The sequence below is a fragment of the Neurospora tetraspora genome, assembly GCF_033439725.1.
Source record: "Neurospora tetraspora strain CBS 560.94 chromosome Unknown B0H65scaffold_9, whole genome shotgun sequence".
Taxonomy (NCBI): Eukaryota; Fungi; Ascomycota; class Sordariomycetes; order Sordariales; family Sordariaceae; genus Neurospora; species Neurospora tetraspora.
Window position 1 is genome coordinate 601062 of NW_026944391.1, and position 20986 is coordinate 622047.

Here is a 20986-nt window from a genome sequence, read left to right on the forward strand (position 1 = left end):
TGTTTTTCATTTTCTTCACTGAAAAACCCCTGGCATATTCTATCCTATCCTCTCCTATCCTATCCTATCCTACTCCCGCCCCTCACAAAGTTCCTTGCCCAGCTGACAACCCCATCCTCATCAATCACTTCCTCATACCAACATTTCTTGCCATTCATTGGACCCCAAGTTCCAATGACAGCACCAGAAAGGTCTTCCGGGTATGCATCCTATTTACCCTCCTCCGTAGCCCCCCCTTCCCCCACCGTAGTCTTAGGAACCAAAGCCCACCACGCACCACACGAACACTTCCTCTGCTGCGCCATGACAAACGTGAACCCGGCCCTATAATGATTACCAGGGAAGTCCTCCATGACCGCCGTGCACCGGACGCACCTCCGCCACTGATTGCTAGGGTTCTCGGTAGTGCCGGCGTTGTTGTTCCCTCCTCCTCCTCCTCCTCCTCCGCCATTGGTGGCATTCGCACCTACAGCAGCGGCGGCATTGTTCCCAGCTACCTTTGCGTTCCCACCGCTACCACCGCTACCGCCACCGCCGCCAGCTGGGGTGGAAATCCCTTTGAGGTTCGGGGTAGAAGATCCGGCGCCGAGCTCGATCTTGATGGAAATCCCGCCGCCTGTTCCGAGAGTAGTGTTTTGATTGGGTGTTTGGCCTTCAAGTCCAGCGGCAGCACCGACACCACCACCTCGTTTCACGTCATCTTCACCAGCAGCACCAGCAGCACCACTGCCTCCGCCACGGGTATTATCCTCTGACGAAGTAGGGAAAGTAATCTCCCGCCTTGTAAACACATCAATATACCTACGCCTAGCCTTCCTAGCCGCCAAGATCCTCGGGTTCTCCTCGACATCGAGCACCTCGTAGTTGGCAAAATACAACTTGGCCGGATCGACATGGCTCTTGAACACGGGCAGGGTCTGGGTGAAGAACTTGAGGAGGACCTCGCGGAAGCAAGGCGGGGGGTTAGCGCCCAGGAGCATGTCAAGTTCGCAGTGGGCCTGGGCTTTCTTGACGAACTGGTCTTCGGCGTTTTGAGGTTGTTGGTTCTTGTTTTGTTGTGGGGATGGATGCTGTTGTTGTTGCGCTTGGTTATTAGCAGAAGATTGGCGCCGGGAGAGGCTCGCTTGGTAGGCTGTGCGCACGTCCTGGGCGAAACCCTGCAGGATCTTTTCGAATTCTTGGACTTTGATCAGACACGAGCTGGTGGCGTGTTGCATCTTCCGGTAGGCGAAGTAGAGGCTGTCGGGAAGGGCTTTGCCGCCGCCGCCGCCGCTACCGTCGTTGTTCTCGGTCTTGAGATGGTTGGCTTCCCAGTAGCGAATCGCGCGGTTGCTCATTCCCTCTAGGTGGGCTAGTCTGCGGCACGCGGCGGTGATGAAGCCACGGGCCGAGGAACAGCAGAGGAGATGGAGGGAGACATCGCCGCGAGACTGGAGAAAGTTGGCCAGGTCGGGGAACCGCTTTTGCTCGTTCAGTATGCTCATGAAGGCCGGGTCATCGGCGAGGTCGAAGAGGCAATCGACCATCCACGCCATCAGAGTAGCCGCCCATGTGACGCAGCCGGCCAAGACCTCGACGACCTCTGACTCGTCCAGTGGACTGATCCCGAGGCTCTTGGGAGCGTTAAGCGAAAGGCTCACGAGAACGATGAAGTTCCGCATCTGGAGTATGAGGAAAGATAGCTTTCCTTCAAAAGGCCGGGGCCGGAACTCGCCACGGAAGCCCATGTGGTTGAGGATGCTGAGAGATATTTGGAAGAGGGTGTTTCGAACCAATGAGTCATAATGGGCCTCGTCGGAAAAGTCAAAATTCAGCTTGAGCAGGTTGACTAAATCTCTGACCCAAGAAGCCGCAAATTCTATTCACACGTATCAGTATATGGTTGTTTGAGTCGAGAAACTCGAGGGATGGTCTTACGTGGATTCTCCCTGAAGAGATGGGCCAGCGCCAGGATATCATCAAAGTTTACTTGTGTAGCGACGGCCGAGGATAAAGCAAGAGTCAGGGCTGCCATGACGGCGCTTTGCCGGGCTATTGGGTTTTAGTAAAGAACATTCAACTCGAGGTCAAAGGTCAAAACCCACCGCCTTGTAACGCAGTACTGGCACCAGTTAAAGTGTATCGCATGCTGTTCCATTTTATATCCCAGTCTTCGGATATTTGCACATAAGAGCAGTTAGTGGGCGAAAAGGCAACCTGGAGACCTGGTGAAAGAGGAGTGGTTAGCGGTGTGGGACGAGTGTTCAAGGACGGTAAAGAGGCTTACATGGTGTATCGTTGGCGTATTGGAACCCTACGTCATGCGGGCTGAGGACACGGTGAACATTATTCTCGTTGAACAGCTCCATCATAGTAACCCTATCGCGATACTGGATGGTGCCATCGCTGAAGGCAAAGCATACCACCTTGCCTAGATACATGAGCTGAACAGAAACCACGATTTTCGGTATCACAACCGAGTCCAGTTTACGTAGGCGGGTCATGGGCTGTATGTAAGGTTAGCGGCTTATAGCGTGATGGTGTAGTGGTTCAAGAAGCCTTACATTGGGATTTGTCGTACTGTTTCCGGTGTTCAGTTGGGCAAAGGCCGGGTGTAAAGTCTGTGGCTGCTCGCTCACGACTTCCCACCTATCGATCACACTAGTAGGTTCTTGGTCGTACAGAGAAGCGCCTTCAGCTGGCAAGTGAGAGCGTACCGTGAGAACAACTGGGTTATAATGTGCCTGTAGGTTCTTGTCTTTGGGAATAGATGGGAGGAATTCGATATGGGACAACTGAGACATGGATTCATCCAGCACTGGATCTTTCGAATCGTGCTGGAGCCAGGGTGCAACCGCCACATGTTGTTCTAGGATAGATGCTGTTATACTTTGTGGATGTGCCTGCTTCTCGGAAGGCTTGTCAGTTCCCCATGAGATCATGGCTCTGACAATGCGCAATTGCTTGGAGGCTGTAGCAAGGGCGATCAAGAGAGTATTCCTGTCGTTGCAAAGAGCGGCATGGGTAATTAGATCGTCCGAGGAAGTGATGCTTTCTAGCTCAATAGCAGTCTCCTCGAGGCGAGCGTTGTTGTTCTGGAACATCAATCTGAGAAGACCGTTTGTGGTGATGGAGACCAAGGCACTTTTGTTATGATTAGGATGGTTAGGGCCCGTAGTCTTTGTGTACGAATTCTCGTACTTGTACAGCCCATCGCCCAGGGCTTTAGCATCTTCGGACTGCACCCATACTGCAGGCCCGTACATGACGCCAAACTGTCTTGGGTTGAGCAAAGGGAGCCAGTAACAACCGACAACGGCATGAAGGTCGTCGACAGGGTCGGCATCCCACTTGCGGGTTATGAAGGGGCGGTTTAGCAGGATGGTGAGGCTGAGAATGGTGATGCGGCCGACAGCGTCAACGACGGCGAGCTCGGGAGTCTGGGTGGTGGACCAGGCCAGATGAACAATAGGACCAGCCGTAGTATGCATAGGGATAATGGCAGTACTATAAAGGTATGGTTCGCTCAACTCCCAGCCGGCATCCTCTGGACGGCACCTCAGGAAGCGAAACTCGACCGAGCGGCCATCCTTGGTGATGGAGGCAATGGTACCCTGTCGTGACCATGCGATGGCCTGATGGCAACCATGGGTTCTCAGATCATCCAGCCGTTGGCGTAGGTGCTTGGACGGCATCGGCCTCGAGGCAGACAGGCCATCCAAGGCGGTGTCCACCATGACAGAATCGCCAAAGAGATCAACATCAACATCGTCGAGGTTCATGGCCGTATCCATGGCGTTCATCTGATCATGGTGTTGGGCGTCGATGGAGCCTCCATCCAGGAGCTGGATGGGTATGTCGTGGCCGATCATTGCTGTGAGCTTTCCAGGCTTGGGGGCTTATGTACCCCGGGAGTCTCTTGACTCTCTTGACTCGCCAAGCTTGCCGTGGTCACCGTGGACCATACCCTCGCGCCAAATCCGATGTCCAACAGTAAAAGACTTGTGTGCTAAGAGGCAGACGGTGATGCAAAGTCGTACGAGTTGGGACGTCTCCAAGAATGAGAGGCGGCGATGAGGATGAGAAGCGCCGTATAGAATTATGGATAAATGGCCGTTTATATACTGTAGTCTAGTCGTGCCGACGCAATTCCGACCGGGTCGGGTTTTGAAAACCCGAGACTGCAGATGAAAAGAGACTTGGTGCTGGTCGAGAACTTCAAGTTGAGGTGGATGGCGTTTGTATGTGCAGTTTGCAGGAACTGTGACAACAGCTGGCCAACGGATGCTGTACAAGTATAGGTATGTAGCAAACGATATCTGTGATCCCCTGAATGCCCAAAAAATCTTTGATTTTCTGAACGAGACGAAATGTAATTGAACTATCCAAAATGGGACGGACTTGGCCTTAACACAGTTGAGGTCGTTGAGAGAAACTGAGGTTAGAAGCTTAGAGGTAACAGAAACAAAGCTGCAGTGTCGTTGCCGAACGAAGCTCTCCAGTCATTTCGGTGATCGCGACAGCTCGCGACAAGTACGATGCAGTCACATTACAGTATACACTGTAACGCCTCGCAAGGCCTGCCGTTCGTTAACATGGACAAGCTCTCTCTAGCCACGTGTGGCTTGCGCTCTCGGGCTTCGCAGCCCGTCTGAGGGCTGTCTCCAGGAGTTGTTAAGGTAAGGTAAGGTAGCGTGGTCCCTGGATCCGTGGTCCGTGGGGCGGGAGGGCGGCACTAAGAGCTGCAGGTGGGTCCGCCCCGTTGATTGTGTTTCCCGGCAACCGTGCAGTGAGCCAGTGACAAGAACTTCGTTCCTTTGTTGTTGTGTGGAGCCGCCTTGTTCTCTTCGCCTGAAGTCTCACCAAAGTAAGAAGTCTTGCAGTCGATGGTTGAATACTTTCTTCCTATGCATTATCTTGCACCTTCTTGGGCCAAGTGTGAAATTGCAATGGAAGCCCAAACACGATGTTCTTTAGTGACCAATGTAGAAGGTACTTTGTCTATAACATGAGGTACCTTGCATGTTGGTTGGGTTGGCTTTGGAGTCTCCCATGTCCAAACAGATCTCCTATTATACTTTCCTCAATCCCGCCATGCCTTGTCTGCTGCGATCAACCAAAATAAACCAGATTTCTGTGCTCGCGGTGGAGATGGACCATGTACCTATCTGGCAATGGAAGTGAAGCATTCTTCAATAATACTTTGTGAAAGTCGTCGTTACCCAACCAACAGCTGTTGATGTCTTTGTCTCTCGCACATTCTCTGAATGAATAAGGCTGGATTCCAGCTCTGTTGCCAACCTGTCCCAGAGTCCCAGTTTCACTCAGTGTCCAATCGTGTTGCACGCTAGAATCTCCTTGCGCACATGCAAGCCTGCCCGCAATCTGTAATCGTACTTTTCCCATCTGCCCGTTCCTCGCGCTTGGGCTGCTCCGATGACCTACCGTCTGCATAGAACATCCATTCACCAACAGCAGCCAAGGACTTTTAGTGTGCAGGTGGATACTTGCGCAAACCGCGACCTTCGCAGGAACTCACCATTGAACCTTCTTTCTCTAAGGAAGGTGTCTGTCTGCCACTGCAGCCGGCACAAGTGCGACTTCTTATTCTTAACAACCATTCCGGGGCTCTTTCCCAAGTTGCAGGACCTCAACTTGAACTCACCCTTTACGACATACGACAACGACTTTACCAAGCCGCCCAGCTGGCTCTCCTTTGTCCTCCCCAATTCGGCCATGACATAGCATCGCGAACAGCAAACCTAAACTAGTCATGCTCAGACACTGCAGGGCAGCTGGAGAACAAGTAGCAGCAATTGAGCCTGCAGCGGGACACGCGCATAAAAAGGCAGCAGCTATGGACTGCCTGCGACCGAAACCGTCCGACTCCGACTCGTCTGGCTCTCTTCCCTCCTCTCCGCTCTCAGTTCTCTCTCAGTCGCCTTCCCTACCTCCCACGCCTTTGCTGCTCGATGCCTCGAACCGCTATCCCTCTCCTAGTTCCAGTTCGATACCCTCTGGCAGCGCTTCCCCCATGAAGGCGCCCGATTCAGATTCGGCCCAGGAAATCCAGGTCCGCACAGATGGTCCTCCTCCGATGAAGCGGCGGCGCACCGCCGCACCGCCAAGGCCCCGTACGACAGACCGTATCGACCTTGAAAATCGAGTGGAAGAGGCCGATGAGAACCTCGACAGGTTATTGACGGCTCTGCGGAGGAAAAAAAAGATTGTCGTCATTGCCGGTGCTGGCATATCCGTCTCGGCTGGGAGTATGTCGACCCTTACCCCTTTTTTCAACTTTCCCTTACCTCTTACAGCCCATGACGCGCCATTTTCCTCGAAAACCTTGCTGACGCGCTTTTTAGTTCCCGATTTCCGCTCGTCAACCGGCCTCTTCGCGACGCTACGCGGTCAGCACAAGCTAAAGGCGTCCGGAAAACACCTTTTCGACGCGTCTGTGTACAAGCACGATGACTCTACCGAGTCCTTCCACACCATGGTGCGCGAACTGGCGCAATTGACGTCACAAGCGAAGCCCACACCATTTCACCACATGCTAGCCTCCATGGCTGAGGAGGGACGACTACTACGACTCTACACTCAAAACATAGATACGCTAGACACCCAGATGCCGCCGTTAGCCACCAACGTACCTCTGAACGCCAAGGGTCCATGGCCGGTTACCGTCCAACTGCACGGTGGGTTGGAAAAGATGGTCTGCACAAAGTGCAGCCACCTGGAGCCCTTCAACGCCGAGCTTTTCGAAGGCTCTGAAGCTCCTCTTTGCGCAAAGTGCAAGGAACAGGATGAGGTACGGACGACATTTGCCGGAAAACGGAGTCACGGTATTGGCAGGCTGCGGCCCAGAATTGTCTTGTACAACGAGTACAACCCCGATGAAGAGGCTATCGGAAACGTCTCAAAGGCAGACTTGAAGAGGGTTCCCGACGCAGTTATCGTCGTCGGCACAACTCTCAAGATTCCTGGCGTTCGAAGGCTCGTCAAGGAGATGTGCCAGCTGACCAGGAGCAGGCGGGATGGTATTACAGCCTGGATTAACATTGACCCAGAGCCTCAAGGAGCGGAATTCAAAGACTGCTGGGACTACGTCATCAAGGGGAAATGCAACGATGTAGCTGAGCTGGTGAATCTACCAAGGTGGGATCAGCAGGATATAGGAGATCCTACGACATGGCTGGTGGATGAGAAGAAGGAAAAGAGGTTGGAGGTCACGCTTAGCAAGAGCAGGATTGACGTACTGCTTCAGCGCAAGCGCAAGTCTCCTTTGTCAGACGACGAGGACGAAAAGCCGCTCGCGAAGGTGCTGGCACAAAAACAAGGCGGGATCCCGACACCAAGCGCGAGCCCCAAGCCTCGTGCCACGCTTCCTGCGCGGAAACCAACGACCAAGACCACAGCGAAGCAGAGCATTCTTACCTTTGGCAAAACCACTTCCTCCAAGGAGACGACCCCTGCCAGCACCGCGATTATTACTGGGCGCAAACCTTTGCCTGGCTCTGCTCCTCAGCGCAAGTCGCGGCAGACGAAGAAGAAGGAGGTTGTTAAACCCCAGAACGCTATCAACCGGACGTTTAAGGCCACAAAGGCCGTGGCCGCTCCTGGGAAGGAAAACGCGAAGCAGATTCCTTTTGACCCGGATACTTCTTCGGATCTGTCCTCGCCGCCTCGCGATTTTGACAAGGACGTGCCCACGGTGCTTCCGTCCCTGCGGCCAACGGCGGTGAAGGTTCCTCGCCCAACCATGACGACGAGAAGCAGGTCTAGGACACCCAGTGTCGGCTCAAGCCAGTCGGGAGCACCGGGCTTGGGGCGGGAGATCACACTTGCTATCTCGCCCAAGTCGAAGCCTCGGGGTATAGGGCATCTAATTGACTAAGGCTTGGATCAAGCGGATAGTGCGCGGAGGGGATATGGTTGCTTTGGGGTTATAGAAGGCTAGAAGGGGCGAGAGGGCTGGGCAGTCTTGACACCAAAACAAAATATGGGCCGTTTGGGGCACATGGTTTCACGGGAGTTGGAGCCAACTTTTATCAGGTAAAAATTATATTGGCGTTTTTTACGTTCCTAAATATCCGCTCTAGTCGTCGGTGTAGATAAAGCGACGGACAGGATCATGGACAGCGGATGGCCGGTTTGGTTGGGTGGTTGATTGTGGATGGGCTTCGTCTTCTATTCTTTTTCTCTTCCTCTCTTCCTCTCTTCATCTCTCCTGAGAAATATACGCGAGGAGCATGGATCGAGCGTCAAGGTCGCGTCATATGATACGCGTCGTACGCTGCTAGAAATACACATGAGAAACAAAATTTTTATAACTTGGGTTTCGCCCTATATGATATTTTCGTGCGCTGATTGTGTCTGTGTGCGAACCCATCTTTGGTAGGAAGAAGGGCAGCGATGGGTCAAACGAGGGTTGCCTAGATCTCATGCTCAGCTATATTGTTGGTAGGTATTTCTAGCTAAACTATGAGAGGCCAATCACACGAAATGCAAAGGAGAAAATAAACCATGAGCAGCAGCAAAATATTGGTGTCTGGACGTTCGGTTGGTAAATGTGTAAACTCGGCCAATGCCCATTATTCACCAGCATACATGATGCCTCCCTACCTCCCATCTTGCTCACATCACCAAACCAAGTTGTATACCAAACATATAAGTCCTCAATCAGACCTCGATAAGCATATACGACTATAGATGGTGGAAAACTCGGGATCCCGTCCGCTCTCCCATAGATAAGCCACCAATCGGTGGCTTGTCTATGGGAGTCATTTTTTGTAGTTTTTAACAGGGGTTTGGATGACTCAGCCAAAAACGCCGCCGCCGTTTGTAGAACCGTTTTCCATTGCCTTCGCCATCGAGTGCACCGTTCCACTTCCGTCAAGCCCAGCTGAGTGGGCTAGGCATACACTACACAAGGTACTTACCCCTGCCATTTACCCCTGACACCTACTCTATATACTTAGTACTTCTAACTGGGAGGTGTGGTTGGCTTTTGGGAGGCGTGGTTGGCTTTTGGGAGGTTCTTCCTTGCTGAACTGCTCCATGTACACTGAGTCTGCCTTCCTGGCCTCCTTGAGTCGCTGGGGCTTCAAGGCCTTCTTATGCCAAAGGGAATCGGTACGTACTTGAGGTACGTATCAAGCCTTGTCGCCTGAGGCTTCAAGGCATCTATCTAGCAGTCTGCATACATGTGGATCTTCCTGAATGCCTTCATCCATTCTTCATCTTCCTTCTGGTGCTGTCTGTTACGATCCAATCAGAAAACCCTTATGTAAGCTAGATGGATTAACCAATAAAATATAGCCCGAACCTAGGGTCCCGAAGTCCCGAGAATACGGGACTACGGGACACCGCCCCACGGTCCCGGAGTCCCGAGATTACGGGACTACGGGACGAGTTCGAAGACCAGTATATAAGAGGGCCGCTTCCCGGCCCTTGTTATTCTGGCTCTTCAGCAAGCAATAGCTTTTACAATCGACCAGTACCTTTTGGCTACTACTACCGTTGTTCTTATTCCCAGCGATATACTCCTGTGCTTGTAACGGTTCGTCACACTGTCCTTCATCCGGGCGCCCTGCTTCTTGCTTGGTTGGCTGTGGTTGCTTCTGGGATGACTGGGATTGTTTCATGGTGTTTCATCAGCGTCTTCGGCGCTTCCATAGTTGGCTCGCTAGCCCGATGGTATCGAAAGGGGTTCGGGCAAGCAGTGCCAGTGGCCGAGGGTCCGGCCGAGGTGAGTGTTGCGGCCGGAGGCCACCGGGCATCTCGAGGCTAATGCCAGGCGTTGAGGCTCTGCTGAGCCTTGCGACCCTGACCCTGGACTGTGGGCGATGTCCGTGTGACACCAAGCTTCTCAGGAGTACTGGATCTTTCCTTCTGGGAAAGAAGATGTGAATTATACTATCTTCTTGAGGTCACTTAAAGCTATGTCTACAGTATTGCGACGCGATATATACGACTTAAGCGCACCGAGATTTCCGAGCGACAAGGTCCAAGAACCGAATCCGGACCCGCTAGCGACGGTGCGGTACTCGTGCGTCTACTAGGTTGATCACTTGTGTGACTCGGTTTCTAGCACGAACACAAAACGGCATCTTTTATGGGATGAGGCTATCTATACATTCCTCAAGACGAAGTACCTTTACTGGCTCGAAGCTCTAAGTCTACTCCAAGCTATGTCTGAGAGCGTCAACACCATTAGACAGCTCGAGAGCCTACTAGTAAGTATGAGACTAACTGCGCACCGGAAACTCGATCTAACTTAAAGATATATGGAGGCAATGATCAGTGGCAGTTAACAAAACTTGTTCGGGATGCTCACCTATTTATTCTATCTTATAGATGGATAATTGAGCAAGCTCCACTTCAAGCTTATATATCAGCGCTCGTGTTTGCTCCGTCCAGCAGCTTAATAAAGAGCAATTTCAAAGCAGAAGAACCTGAATGGATTCGAACTAAGCCGGCTGTAGAATTGGATTAGAATGCATGCCTCCAGACCTTAGAAGGCCATAACCACGTCGTTGGCTCAGTGTGAGGGGCCCATGGGAAAGCTTTTTGAGGTTGCCATGAGACAGACCGTAGAACCCGTCTTTTGGACAAACAACCCATCCACGCGGAATTGCTTCTTCACTAAGCAAAGTGAAATTGGTTGCTATAGCAAGAGACGGGATTTGATTGATAACTGCGTGATATTGTCGTGGTCGTGTTATAACCAGGTTGCCGGGGCCAGCGCGAATAATATCGAATCTGATTTCTTCTTCTAGTAGCCTCTTTGGACTTACCATGATATCCAGATGCTGTACAGACTGGTCGCATTTGTAGAGCGCCCATTTGGTCGCAAGCATCCTTTCAAATTTGGTGGTATCATTCGGGTCGATCATTATCCAGAGCTTCTTAGAGTATGCACGTGCCCGACTTTTCACTTGTCTGCTTTAACCTACCTCCTTCATCTTCCTGCCGTAACCTGCCTGCATTAGCCTGCCTCCTTCGTCTGCCTGCCTTGCCCTACTTCATTGGTCTGACTATTCGTCGCTCGGTAAAATCTAATGCCCGCCAATAAACGTTCTAGCCCAAACGCTAAACCCCGCCAGTAAACGCCTGCAGCTTTGTAAACAGGTCAACCCGAATGCTCATTGCGAGGTAGTCGAATCCATTAATGACTGAAGATTCTAGGGGAGGAAGTAAAACAAGGAATCACGCAGAAGGCCTACGATTGTATGACCTGTCAAGTGCCAAGGGTAAATAACTTTGGATGGTCCTAACCAATAGAACCAAAACGCAGGTGACCATCGTATAATGCATTTGAACCGACCAGTCATAGCACCGCCGAGCACCGAGAGGAAGTTTTGCCCAGGAGCGTGGAAGGGCCGGGCGGCGCGTCATTCCGTTGAGATAGTATCGATTATAGCCGTGGCTAGAATTCTCGGAAGAGGCTCACCATCGCAATGGTCCTCGCCATCTATTGCTGAAAGATTGAGCGTGTCTAAGTGTCTGAGAACCGTTCCGAATTGTACTAGCGTAAGAAGATTCCAAAGGAGAAAGATACTCAACATCTGCGGTACGACCAACTCGGGGAAGATTGTCATTGACAAAAGATTCTGAAAGGGAAGAGTCAACTTCTGTAATTTCTTCAACTTGGTACTTCTTCAGGGTGGGCTCCTCGCACGGCGAGGCCTCCTTTCTTCATTCCTCCAGTCTTGCAAATCCACGATTCCCTGCTACACGTCAAACCCCGCATCCACGACATAATATCGACCATCTGGGACCCGAAAAGATCGACCGAAAGCTTGAGCACAAAGCGAGGCATTGTTGCTAGAACTATCCGCGCCTGCTAGAATATACGAGAAGGTTCTGTTACTTTTGACTGCTGCAAATACATTCTGCGTGATATTGCCATTGCAGTCCCTCCAGCGCTGTCCATCCATCCCGATCCTTAGCACCTGCGTCAACCTTGCCAGTATCGAGAAGCAGCTTAACAACCGCCTCATGCCCATTCTCTGCCGCCATATCCAGCGCTGTCCGTCCAGTCCAAGTTTGAACATTTGCGTCAACCTTGCCAGTATCGAGAAGCAACTTAACAACCGCCTCATGCCCCTTCTCTGCTGCCATATGCAGCGCTGTCCATTCATACCGGTCCTTAGCACCTGCGTCAACCTTGCCAGTATCGAGAAGCAGCTTAACAACCGCCTTATGCCCATTCTCTGCCGCCATATGCAGCGCTGTCCGTCCAGCCCAAGTTTGAACATTTGCGTCAACCTTGCCAGTATCGAGAAGCAACTTAACAACCGCCTCATGCCCATTCTTCGCCGCCATATCCAGCGCTGCCCATCCATCCCAATCCTTAGGATCTGCGTCAACCTTGCCAGTATCGAGAAGCAGCTTAATAACCGCTTTACGCCTATTCTCTGCCGCCATATGCAGCGCTGTCCATTCATACCGGTCCTTAGCACCTGCGTCAACCTTGCCAGTATCGAGAAGCAGCTTAACAACCGCCTCATGCCCATTCTTCGCCGCCCAATGCAGCGCTGTCCGTTCATACCAGTCCTTAGCACCTGCGTCAACCTTGCCAGTATCGAGAAGCAGTTTAACAACCGCCTCATGCCCATTCTTCGCCGCCCAATGCAGCGCTGTCCATTCATACCGGTCCTTAGCACCTGCGTCAACCTTGCCAGTATCAAGAAGCAGCTTAACAACCGCCTCATGCCCATTCTCTGCCGCCATATATAGCGCTGTCCGTCCATCCTGGTTCTTAAGATCTGCGTTAACCTTGCCAATAACGAGAAGCAGCTTAACAACCGCCTCATGCCCATTCTTCGCCGCCATATCCAGCGCTGTCCATCCATCCCGATCCTTAGGATCTGCGTCAACCTTGCCAGTATCGAGAAGCAGCTTAATAGCCGCCTCGTGCCCATTCTCTGCCGCCATATGCAGCGCTGTCCGTTCATACCAGTCCTTAGCACCTGCGTCAACCTTGCCAGTATCGAGAAGCAGCTTAACAACCGCCTCATGCCCATTCCCTGCCGCCCTATGCAGCGCTGTCCGTTTATACCAGTCCTGAGCATCTGCGTCAACCTTGCCAGTATCGAGAAGCAGTTTAACAACCGCCTCATGCCCATTCTTCGCCGCTATATGCAGCGCTGTCCATCCATCCCTATCCTGAGCATCTGCGTCAACCTTGCCAGTATTGAGAAGCAGCTTAACAACCGCCTCATGCCCATTCTCTGCCGCCCAATGCAGCGCTGTCCGTTCATCCCGGTCCTTAGCACCTGCGTCAACCTTGCCAGTATCGAGAAGCAGCTTAACAACCGCCTCATGCCCATTCTTCGCCGCCCAATGTAGCGCTGTCTGTTTATACCAGTTCTGAGTATTTGCGTCAACCTTGCCAGTATCAACAAGCAACTTAACAACCGCCTCATGCCCATCCTCTGCCGCCCAATGCAGCGCTGTCCGTCCATTCTTATCCTTAGCACCTGCGTCAACCTTGCCAGTATCGAGAAGCAGCTTAACAACCGCCTTATGCCCATTCTTCGCCGCTATATGCAGCGCTGTCCGTTCATCCCGGTCCTTAGCATCTGCGTCAACCTTGCCAGTATCGAGAAGCAGCTTAATAACCGCCTCGTGCCCATTCTCTGCCGCCATATGCAGCGCTGTCCGTTCATCCCCGTCCTGAGCATCTGCGTCAACCTTGCCAATATCGAGAAGTAGCTGAACAACCGCCTCATGCCCATTCTTCGCCGCCATATGTAGCGTTGTCCGTTTATCCCGGTTTTGAGTACTTGCGTTAACCTTGCCGGTATCGAGAAGTAACTGAACGACTACCTCATGCCCAGTTATTGCCGCTCGATGCAGCGCTGTCTGTCCATTCTCATCCTTAGCACCTGCGTCAACCTTGCCAGTATCGAGAAGCATCTTAACGATCGCTTTATAGCCTTTTTGCTCCGCAAGCCACAGCGCTGTCCGTAGCTCCTCCCTATGCAAGTTGACCTTGCCGGTGTCGAGAAGCAATTTTACGACCGTCTCATGCCCGTTTCCTGCCGCCAAACATAGAAGCGTCCATTGGCCCTTGTCCTCAATAAGTTGATTTACCATTATTTCCTTTGCATCTTCCTTTTCTGAATCCTTGGGACCTAGGCAAGTCTTTTTTAAGTTGCTCATACTCCTCAATACCCTGTCAAGAACCGCCGTTTCTTCCCGAAAATTCTTCACTGCAACTCCATACTGTTTCACCTCTTGTAATACCAATCTGACATTCCGTATCCTAGTCGCCGCATTTAGACAACCTTCCAACCATGTCTTTGAATGCTTTGGTACTGGAATGCTTGCAAAGTAGTCGTGGTTGTTTTTATCTTGCTGCTTGTTTGAATCCATATCCCAATCCCAGATAAGTAGAAAATTGTGTGGAAAGACTATTATCGATGGTAAAAGTTCTAACCACTTAATATCTCCGGTCGTAGCTTGTGAATCGCCTGCTGGGGAAACTGCAATCATTATAACCGCCCAGTGATCGTTGTATGGCCTGAGGATCGTGGGTCTCGACGCTCCTTGAAGAAGGCAAACGACATCTCCTTTTTGGACGGATTTTACTGTGATCGGGAGGGTCCAGCAAGAACCCCATGCTTCCTTCACGTAAATATAGCTGGGAGCATTAGTCCAAGTAATGGCCATATCTTGTCTGTCTTCCCAAGTAGCATTTCTCTTGACCGAGGACACTTCGCCAAGAATGCAGCCCTTGCCCTCAATGACGGCAATCTCCTTATCGTCCGAAATGTCTACAGAGACCAATTCAGATAGGAAGAAGTGGATGAGTTTGTTGAAGAGTTGTTTCCACGAAATCTGGTAGTCGGCGAATAATCCTGCTGCGGTTGGATTATCAGAGCTCATACCGAGTAAGGCATATACTTTATCGCGACGATCCGTAGCTTCGCGGGTGTGGTACATCTCTATCAGTTCACCCAGAGGGCGTATGTCAAGAGAAAAGTTGTCTGACTGACTGGTCGCGTATTTGGGCCGGAAGATTGCGCCCCTTATAAGGTAGGTTACCGAAAGGATTCGAGCCCGCAGGTCTGCGGAGAGTTCATTGAACAAGTTCAATACATTTAGGCCTGAGCAGAATGCAAATCCGTCAACCTCAGTAGAACCACACTTAATCAGGATATGGCGAGCCGCGGCAACTTCCTGAAGCACCTGCATCAATCTGTCAGTTTCCTTAGTCATAATAGTTTGACATCGGTTCCCTTACCCAGATGCGCCGAAACCACGGTCGTTGAAGTAGTGTAAGGATTCCCGCTTTATTGTCTAATGGTCTTGTAGACAGCTCGGTGTCTAATCGTCCTGTAGACAGCTCGGTGTCTAATCGTCCTGTAGACAGCTCGGCTGCGATGCGTATTTCTTCGAGCGCTTGGTCGCTACCGGCTGCCTCCTCTCCAAGCCAAACAATTACGCGACTTGCTTTAGCGTAGATCTTCGCCATAGATTGAACTTGGTGTCCTTTTTCTTCGTTGTCTCCTTGGTTGATGCAAATGGCATCTATCCATATTGTTCGTTCAATGCAATGGTCTCGAAGATGTAACAGCGCTGCGTAAAGGTTTTCCCCAACGGCTAAGTTGCACCCGTTTATAAAGATGGAACAACGCTTGTCCTCAGAGCCCCATACGTAGGATAAGGCCTCGTATGGACGAGTGCCTTTCGAGTCCAATGCAGTGCAGAAGAGCCGACAGTGTATTGCGGCGTCCTCGTTTTCATGCGGCAATATTTGAAGCAAGCGAATATGGCCACGTGACATAGGAACGTTGTAATACAGATTCTTTACAGGTGTTAGCATTATTCTGAAATGTCGTAGGGGGAAAAGGAGTAAGCCTACTTCCACCTGCTTCGGGCTTTGGACGCCGGCAGACGTCTCTGTATCGGCGGAACCGGTAGCTGGAGCGGCTGGGAGCGCGGGGGCGGGCATATGGGTAGCGGACATAGCGGTGGCGGCGGGGATTTGTTGCAAAGGTGCAGGGCGAGACTGCTCTTGGCCCTTATCATCTTCCCAACCCTCCGTATTGTGCAGTCGTTGAGACATCGTAGCTTTAGGGAACGAAGGTCTTGAGCGAGGCGACGTAGATGAGGCACTCGAGAATGACCGTGTTGTCCTAGAGGCAGCGAATGTTATACGGTTGACGATCAATGGATTGAATTTGTAAAAATGCTGCAGATTCTTCTATCCTGCCCCTAAGGACAAAATAAAAAGAAACTTGAGCACTATGTTTTCTCAAGGCTATGGTGGAGCATGAGGAGTCGTGTTGAGTCTGTTTCTGGTTCACCATGTCAGGCACCAAAGGACATTTCTTTTCTAGAGGTCGGGCATTCTGGACCTAGAGACTTCAGGGCGCCAATCAATAACTCGACTTAGGCGAGGGTCGTGGCTTTCTGTCACGGGGTCTACAGGGTTGGCAATAGTGTACCAGTAGCGGCCTGGTAGCTTGCACCACTTATGGGGCCGTGGCGCGGGTAGGGCTCAGCTTTTCAGCTTTTCCCAAATGTCACGAGCGACGTGGTCACGAGAGACAAAGCTGAACACGTTGATTCCATGTCTATAGTAGAATCACAAGATAAAGAGGAAAAAGAGGGAAACGTGCAAAGGCGCGCCTGGCGCCCAGGGTTTCAACCTAGGGCCCAGGTGGCCGGTGCACGCGGCACGACATCACGTGCCGGGACCCATCCGCCAGTGCCGTGATGTCATGGCATAGCTGGACAGGTTACCAGAGCACATCGGATGGAATGAGGCTCATGTTCTTATCGATAAGACCGTACGGAAAGGGAAGGCGGGAACGAGTGGCAGTTCTGACTTATATGTCCAGAACCGTGATGCCCTCGTTTGACAGCTTCCTTTTCCTCCTTACACTTAATATTACTTTGATTTGTGGCTTCTAGTCTTGTTGTCTTATCACTTGTAGGATCACGCTTTCACACGTGACACCGAACATCGTTCGTTATGCGGCGTTATGGTTTCCAATCCTCCTCTGATCTTAACCCTCCAAGGTCCGGTCACCTTCCTCCATGTCGGAGTCAAGCTGGTCTTCGTTTGTAATTACTGACAATGACCAGGGTTTATTACGCTACGAAAGCCTCTTTTCTGTCTCTCTCTGTCTATTCTTATGCCTTTATCCGTCTCCTTCGAGCTCCCAAGGACTGGAAGAGATAATAGGGTAACCCCCTACGGCACCTGTCCGCTCAAAGCCTCCCGAACCTTACCCTTGCATCCCCTGCCTTCAACCCCCTATCTTCTTCCTCCCTCTTCCTCCCTCTTCCTCTAACTTGCTCTTCCTCTCTCTATCTTCCCTCATCTATTATCATGGCACCTCGCCAGCTGGCCTGTATGTATAAAATGCGGGATCAAATCAATCAACTGGATTCAATCCCAACCAGGTACCGCAGCCTATTGGAGCATCGTCTGGTTATTGCGTGCAGTGAATTCAAGCGCCAGGACACGAGAGACTGACAGCCTCGCAAAGTCATTCGGCGTTGGTCCCGACTACTCCTTCTCCTCATTTTTACTGCCAATGCTCGCCAAAGCCAGACAATGGCGGCTATCAAAAGTTTATTTCACTGCCTCAGAAAGGCGCAACACATTCTCTTCTCTCTCGTAGGATTGGCGACGTCCTGTAAATCAAGCCTGATGTCAGCGTGCCACATCAACGTTTCGTCTTTCAAGGATCAAATGCAGCTTTGATGTTGCAATGGAGGACATGCCAAAAAGGCAACCAGAGGGTTCACTTCGGGTAGCGTTTGTTTGATATCAAGGCTTCCAGCCTCGCTTCGAGCCAAGCCCCATGCAAGTATGCTAGGGGGCGGGGGTGCTGACACGGGCCCCCGCCCAGGCTTAAAGCCATCCCACCCTAGCTGCCGGCTTCTGATCCTAGAGCTGTGGTTGCCTTGTCGCTCTCAACGCCGCCGTCACCTTGTTCCGCAGCCCTGGCATGCAGCTCTCTCAGCCAATCGACTCGTCTACTGACCGAGTGCAATCTAGCCACAGTGTCGGGACGGTCAACTTTTCTCGTAATCCGCCCAATTATATTCATCTTTTTAGCGCCGGCTCCCCACTTACCGTCTTGCCTCCGTCCGAACGATATGGATATGGGAGCTGGTGGTTCAGTTTTTTGACCCTACCACGTGATTAAAAGACCCGTTTCCTGTCCTTCCCGCTCCCATAGATAAGCAGACATATCGGTAGCTTATCTATGGGAGTAGTTTTTTACAGGGGTTTGGGTGACTTGGGCAAAAACGCCGCCGTTTCTCGAACCGTTTCCATCACCGCGCTCTCGCCAAGCCCAGCTGAGGCCATGAGGTGGGCTAGGCATACATTATCCTGCTGCCTCATCGTCAACCTTCACAAACCCGAAACAGATCCTTGGCTACTTGTTGCAGGAACTTGTAAAGTCACTACATTGCGTAACAGCTAAGTCACCTTACCACAACGCAATTTCCAACTTTATGTTCAGCCTTCCGTCGATTCAGATGGCGTAGTTCTCGTAGGGGTTCTGCGTATCTTATCTCGTAAGTTATTCCAAATTTTTGAGCGCCTCCTCCACAACGACGTCTTAGTTGCGGCTGATGAACCTAATTGAAGCAGAGCTTCAACTATCGTGGAGGTAATTTCATCTGTCGAAGAATAATTGAACGACGATTCGATTTCTGATGATGAACCTAGTTGTAAATGTTAGCAAACTTAACTATTAGTTGCAGGGAGAGGCTACCTTTTGCAAGTTGTAAAGATGCTATATTCTTTACGATAAGGAGAGATTTCGCGTGGGACGAGCCTAAGGCTACTTGTAACGAACGGCAGTCTAATCTGCCTAAGTAGGATAGCTGAAGGTTGATACTATCAGAAGACGTTCGGTGAAGCCAAAAGGTTCACAACAAGTATAGTAGCCTTATACTGGTCTCGGTGATAATGATCAATTGACTACTATCGAACTATCTGACAATTTGAGTTCTCTAGTCGTGCCTTTATACTGCATGCTCCCGATGCTTCTCCGGGGCTTGGTGAGCCTGGCTCACCATCATAGTCGCGGCTCACTCTTGTTATTTGCGAGTCTGGCTCACCTCGTGAGCCTGACTCGTTCGTGAGCCTACCCTGGCCCATGGTCGTACAGCCTAGCCTCTTTCGGCAGCTTGTGTTCCCGGGGGCCTGGTTATCCCGCGAACTCACTTAAGTTCGTGATACTACTGAATAACCAGACAGCGCTCGCTGATACATCACTTCAGCCTCCTTTAGCCGGCCCTGATCCGAGTAGAGAAGGCCCAAGTTGTAAACTGTACCAAGAGTCGACGTATGATCCGGTCCGAGTGCCTTCTCCTTGCCTTCTAGCGCTCGCTGATACATCGTTTCAGCCTCCTTCAGCCGGCCCTGATCCGAGTAGAGGTTGCCCAAGTTGTTAACTGTACTGAGAGTCGACGTATGATCCGGTCCGAGCGTCTTCTCCTTGCCTTCTAGCGCTCGTTGATACATCGTTTCAGCCTCCTTTAGCCGGCCCTGAGTCTCATAGAGGTGGCCCAAGCTATGTGTTGCATGACCGATGGTAATGTCTTCATTGTTGCACTCTCCTCCTTCTAATTTTCCCATCCACCATAAGAACCTCTCCGTATGAGGGAGAAGCCGTCGCTGGAGTACCCAATAATTCTTAGTCGTACGGTGGGGCACCGAAAATCCTATCAATATTACCGCTAGCCGTAGAAACTCTCTCTTCCCAGCGTCATCTTGTATATGCGATATCCATCTATGCACTACCGGATGCATGCTATAGCTGCTTTGCTCGGACTCTCGGACTTCGATCATAGAGTAGCGGAGCAGCAGTGTCGCTATGTTGAAAAACTTGACCTCCTTGCCTGCTATATCGCGGAGCCATTCGGGCCACTGCTCCTGGTCATTTCTGGCCACTTGCAGTAGACTATGCCACATCTCTCTATTGTCGAGAAAAGCCCAAAGCCGTAGCAGATTCCCAGCGTTCTTGTCCCTCGTCTCGATCGCGTTGAACGATATCGTCCATGTCGTCCACACGCTGCGAGTACTGTAGTCTAGCAGGCCGGAGTCCGTATTCGGGAAGGGTTCATCCCACTGCTTCTCATACAGATGAATATACTTAGCGACAGGTAGGTCTAATTCTCTCATATATGCAGCGGCTTGCGCGAGTGCAAGTGGCAGACCTCCTAATTTTTTATCTAGCAACTCTTGTGCATCATCATCCATCACTGAATTAGCGCGTTAGTATCAGCTTTAGGGTTGGGTCTCGTAGTAACCTGGGGTGCTCACTTAGTTCCTTCCCGTACCACTTCTCGAATATTTTCTTACTCAAGTCTACGTCAGCAGGTTTAATGCGCTTGGATTCGCCAAGCTGTGCTAGCTTGGACAACTGGGATGTAATCAGGACTGCGCCGTGGTCACTCCGAAGATACTTTCGAATGTCATAAGCGCCCGGTATTTCTCCTTGCGTATGATCCAGATCAACGTTATCGAAGATCAAAAGCCAATCGACATTGTCATCTTTTGCGAGCCACTCTTGTACGTGCTCCACAATTAAGGAGGCGGGCACGATGATTACATGCCTCCGCGCTAGCGGGGCGTGACGAAGGTGGTTTGGGGCGCCTCGCGGAAAGTAGCCTCGTTGTTCGCAGGCGGGGCCGAAGTAGAGAGAGTCGCGGGGCCAGTCGATGCCCGGGGCATGGTGTACCAACCATGGGTGGCCCAGAATGACGGGGTTGTCCTCTGCTAAGTCGTGGATCAACAGATCGATGACCTCGCAGTGGATGCCTGCCCACACCGTGAGTCTGGAGAAGTGGGCGATGCTGCCCTTGGCCTGCCCGTCAGCGAGATGGAGTCTTTCGGTCGCGCCTTTGTGCGTTTTTATGGTTCCTTCACACGCGAACCTGGTCCTCGCCATCGAGAGCAACATTCGCAGCCTTCGCCTCTCCACGCTCAGTGAAAGGTACGAAGGTCAAAGTGAACAAA

The 20986-nt window shown here is 51.5% G+C and overlaps 6 protein-coding genes across 6 annotated transcripts; 3 read left to right on the forward strand and 3 right to left on the reverse strand.

Moving 5' to 3' along the window:
* Positions 1-157: 157 nt before the first annotated feature.
* Positions 158-4189, reverse strand: B0H65DRAFT_333699 (mediator complex subunit 16-domain-containing protein). The gene is made up of 5 exons (XM_062823546.1): positions 2544-4189; positions 2267-2486; positions 2085-2204; positions 1918-2031; positions 158-1858 (listed from the first exon to the last, which is right to left on the reverse strand). Exons 1-5 carry the CDS (start codon positions 3849-3851, stop codon positions 210-212), a joined length of 3411 nt encoding a protein of 1136 aa, XP_062676997.1. The 5' UTR covers positions 3852-4189; the 3' UTR covers positions 158-209.
* A 1824-nt stretch (positions 4190-6013) lies between these two features.
* Positions 6014-7876, forward strand: B0H65DRAFT_435921 (DHS-like NAD/FAD-binding domain-containing protein; the record flags this gene model as incomplete). The annotated part of the gene is made up of 2 exons (XM_062825215.1): positions 6014-6248; positions 6345-7876. The coding sequence occupies 2 exons, from the start codon at positions 6014-6016 to the stop codon at positions 7874-7876; spliced, it is 1767 nt and encodes a 588-aa protein (XP_062676998.1).
* A 3736-nt stretch (positions 7877-11612) lies between these two features.
* B0H65DRAFT_583096 (uncharacterized protein) lies at positions 11613-13701 on the forward strand (the record flags this gene model as incomplete). Its single annotated transcript, XM_062830871.1, has 3 exons — positions 11613-12639; positions 12724-13331; positions 13464-13701. The coding sequence occupies exons 1-3, from the start codon at positions 11983-11985 to the stop codon at positions 13699-13701; spliced, it is 1503 nt and encodes a 500-aa protein (XP_062676999.1). The 5' UTR covers positions 11613-11982.
* Positions 13702-14052: 351 nt separating this feature from the next.
* Positions 14053-16377, reverse strand: B0H65DRAFT_561429 (heterokaryon incompatibility protein-domain-containing protein; the record flags this gene model as incomplete). Its single annotated transcript, XM_062830172.1, has 4 exons — positions 15857-16377; positions 15236-15799; positions 14435-15180; positions 14053-14413 (listed from the first exon to the last, which is right to left on the reverse strand). Coding segments are annotated over exons 1-4 (1875 nt in total), but the record flags the coding sequence as incomplete, so codon positions are not given.
* Positions 16378-16933: 556 nt separating this feature from the next.
* Positions 16934-17522, forward strand: B0H65DRAFT_480037 (uncharacterized protein). The gene is made up of 2 exons (XM_062827557.1): positions 16934-17019; positions 17086-17522. The coding sequence occupies exons 1-2, from the start codon at positions 16983-16985 to the stop codon at positions 17292-17294; spliced, it is 246 nt and encodes an 81-aa protein (XP_062677001.1). The 5' UTR covers positions 16934-16982; the 3' UTR covers positions 17295-17522.
* Positions 17523-19189: 1667 nt separating this feature from the next.
* On the reverse strand, positions 19190-20918 carry B0H65DRAFT_436208 (uncharacterized protein; the record flags this gene model as incomplete). Its single annotated transcript, XM_062825232.1, has 2 exons — positions 19190-20229; positions 20291-20918. The coding sequence occupies 2 exons, from the start codon at positions 20916-20918 to the stop codon at positions 19190-19192; spliced, it is 1668 nt and encodes a 555-aa protein (XP_062677002.1).
* Between the last annotated feature and the right edge of the window lie 68 nt (positions 20919-20986).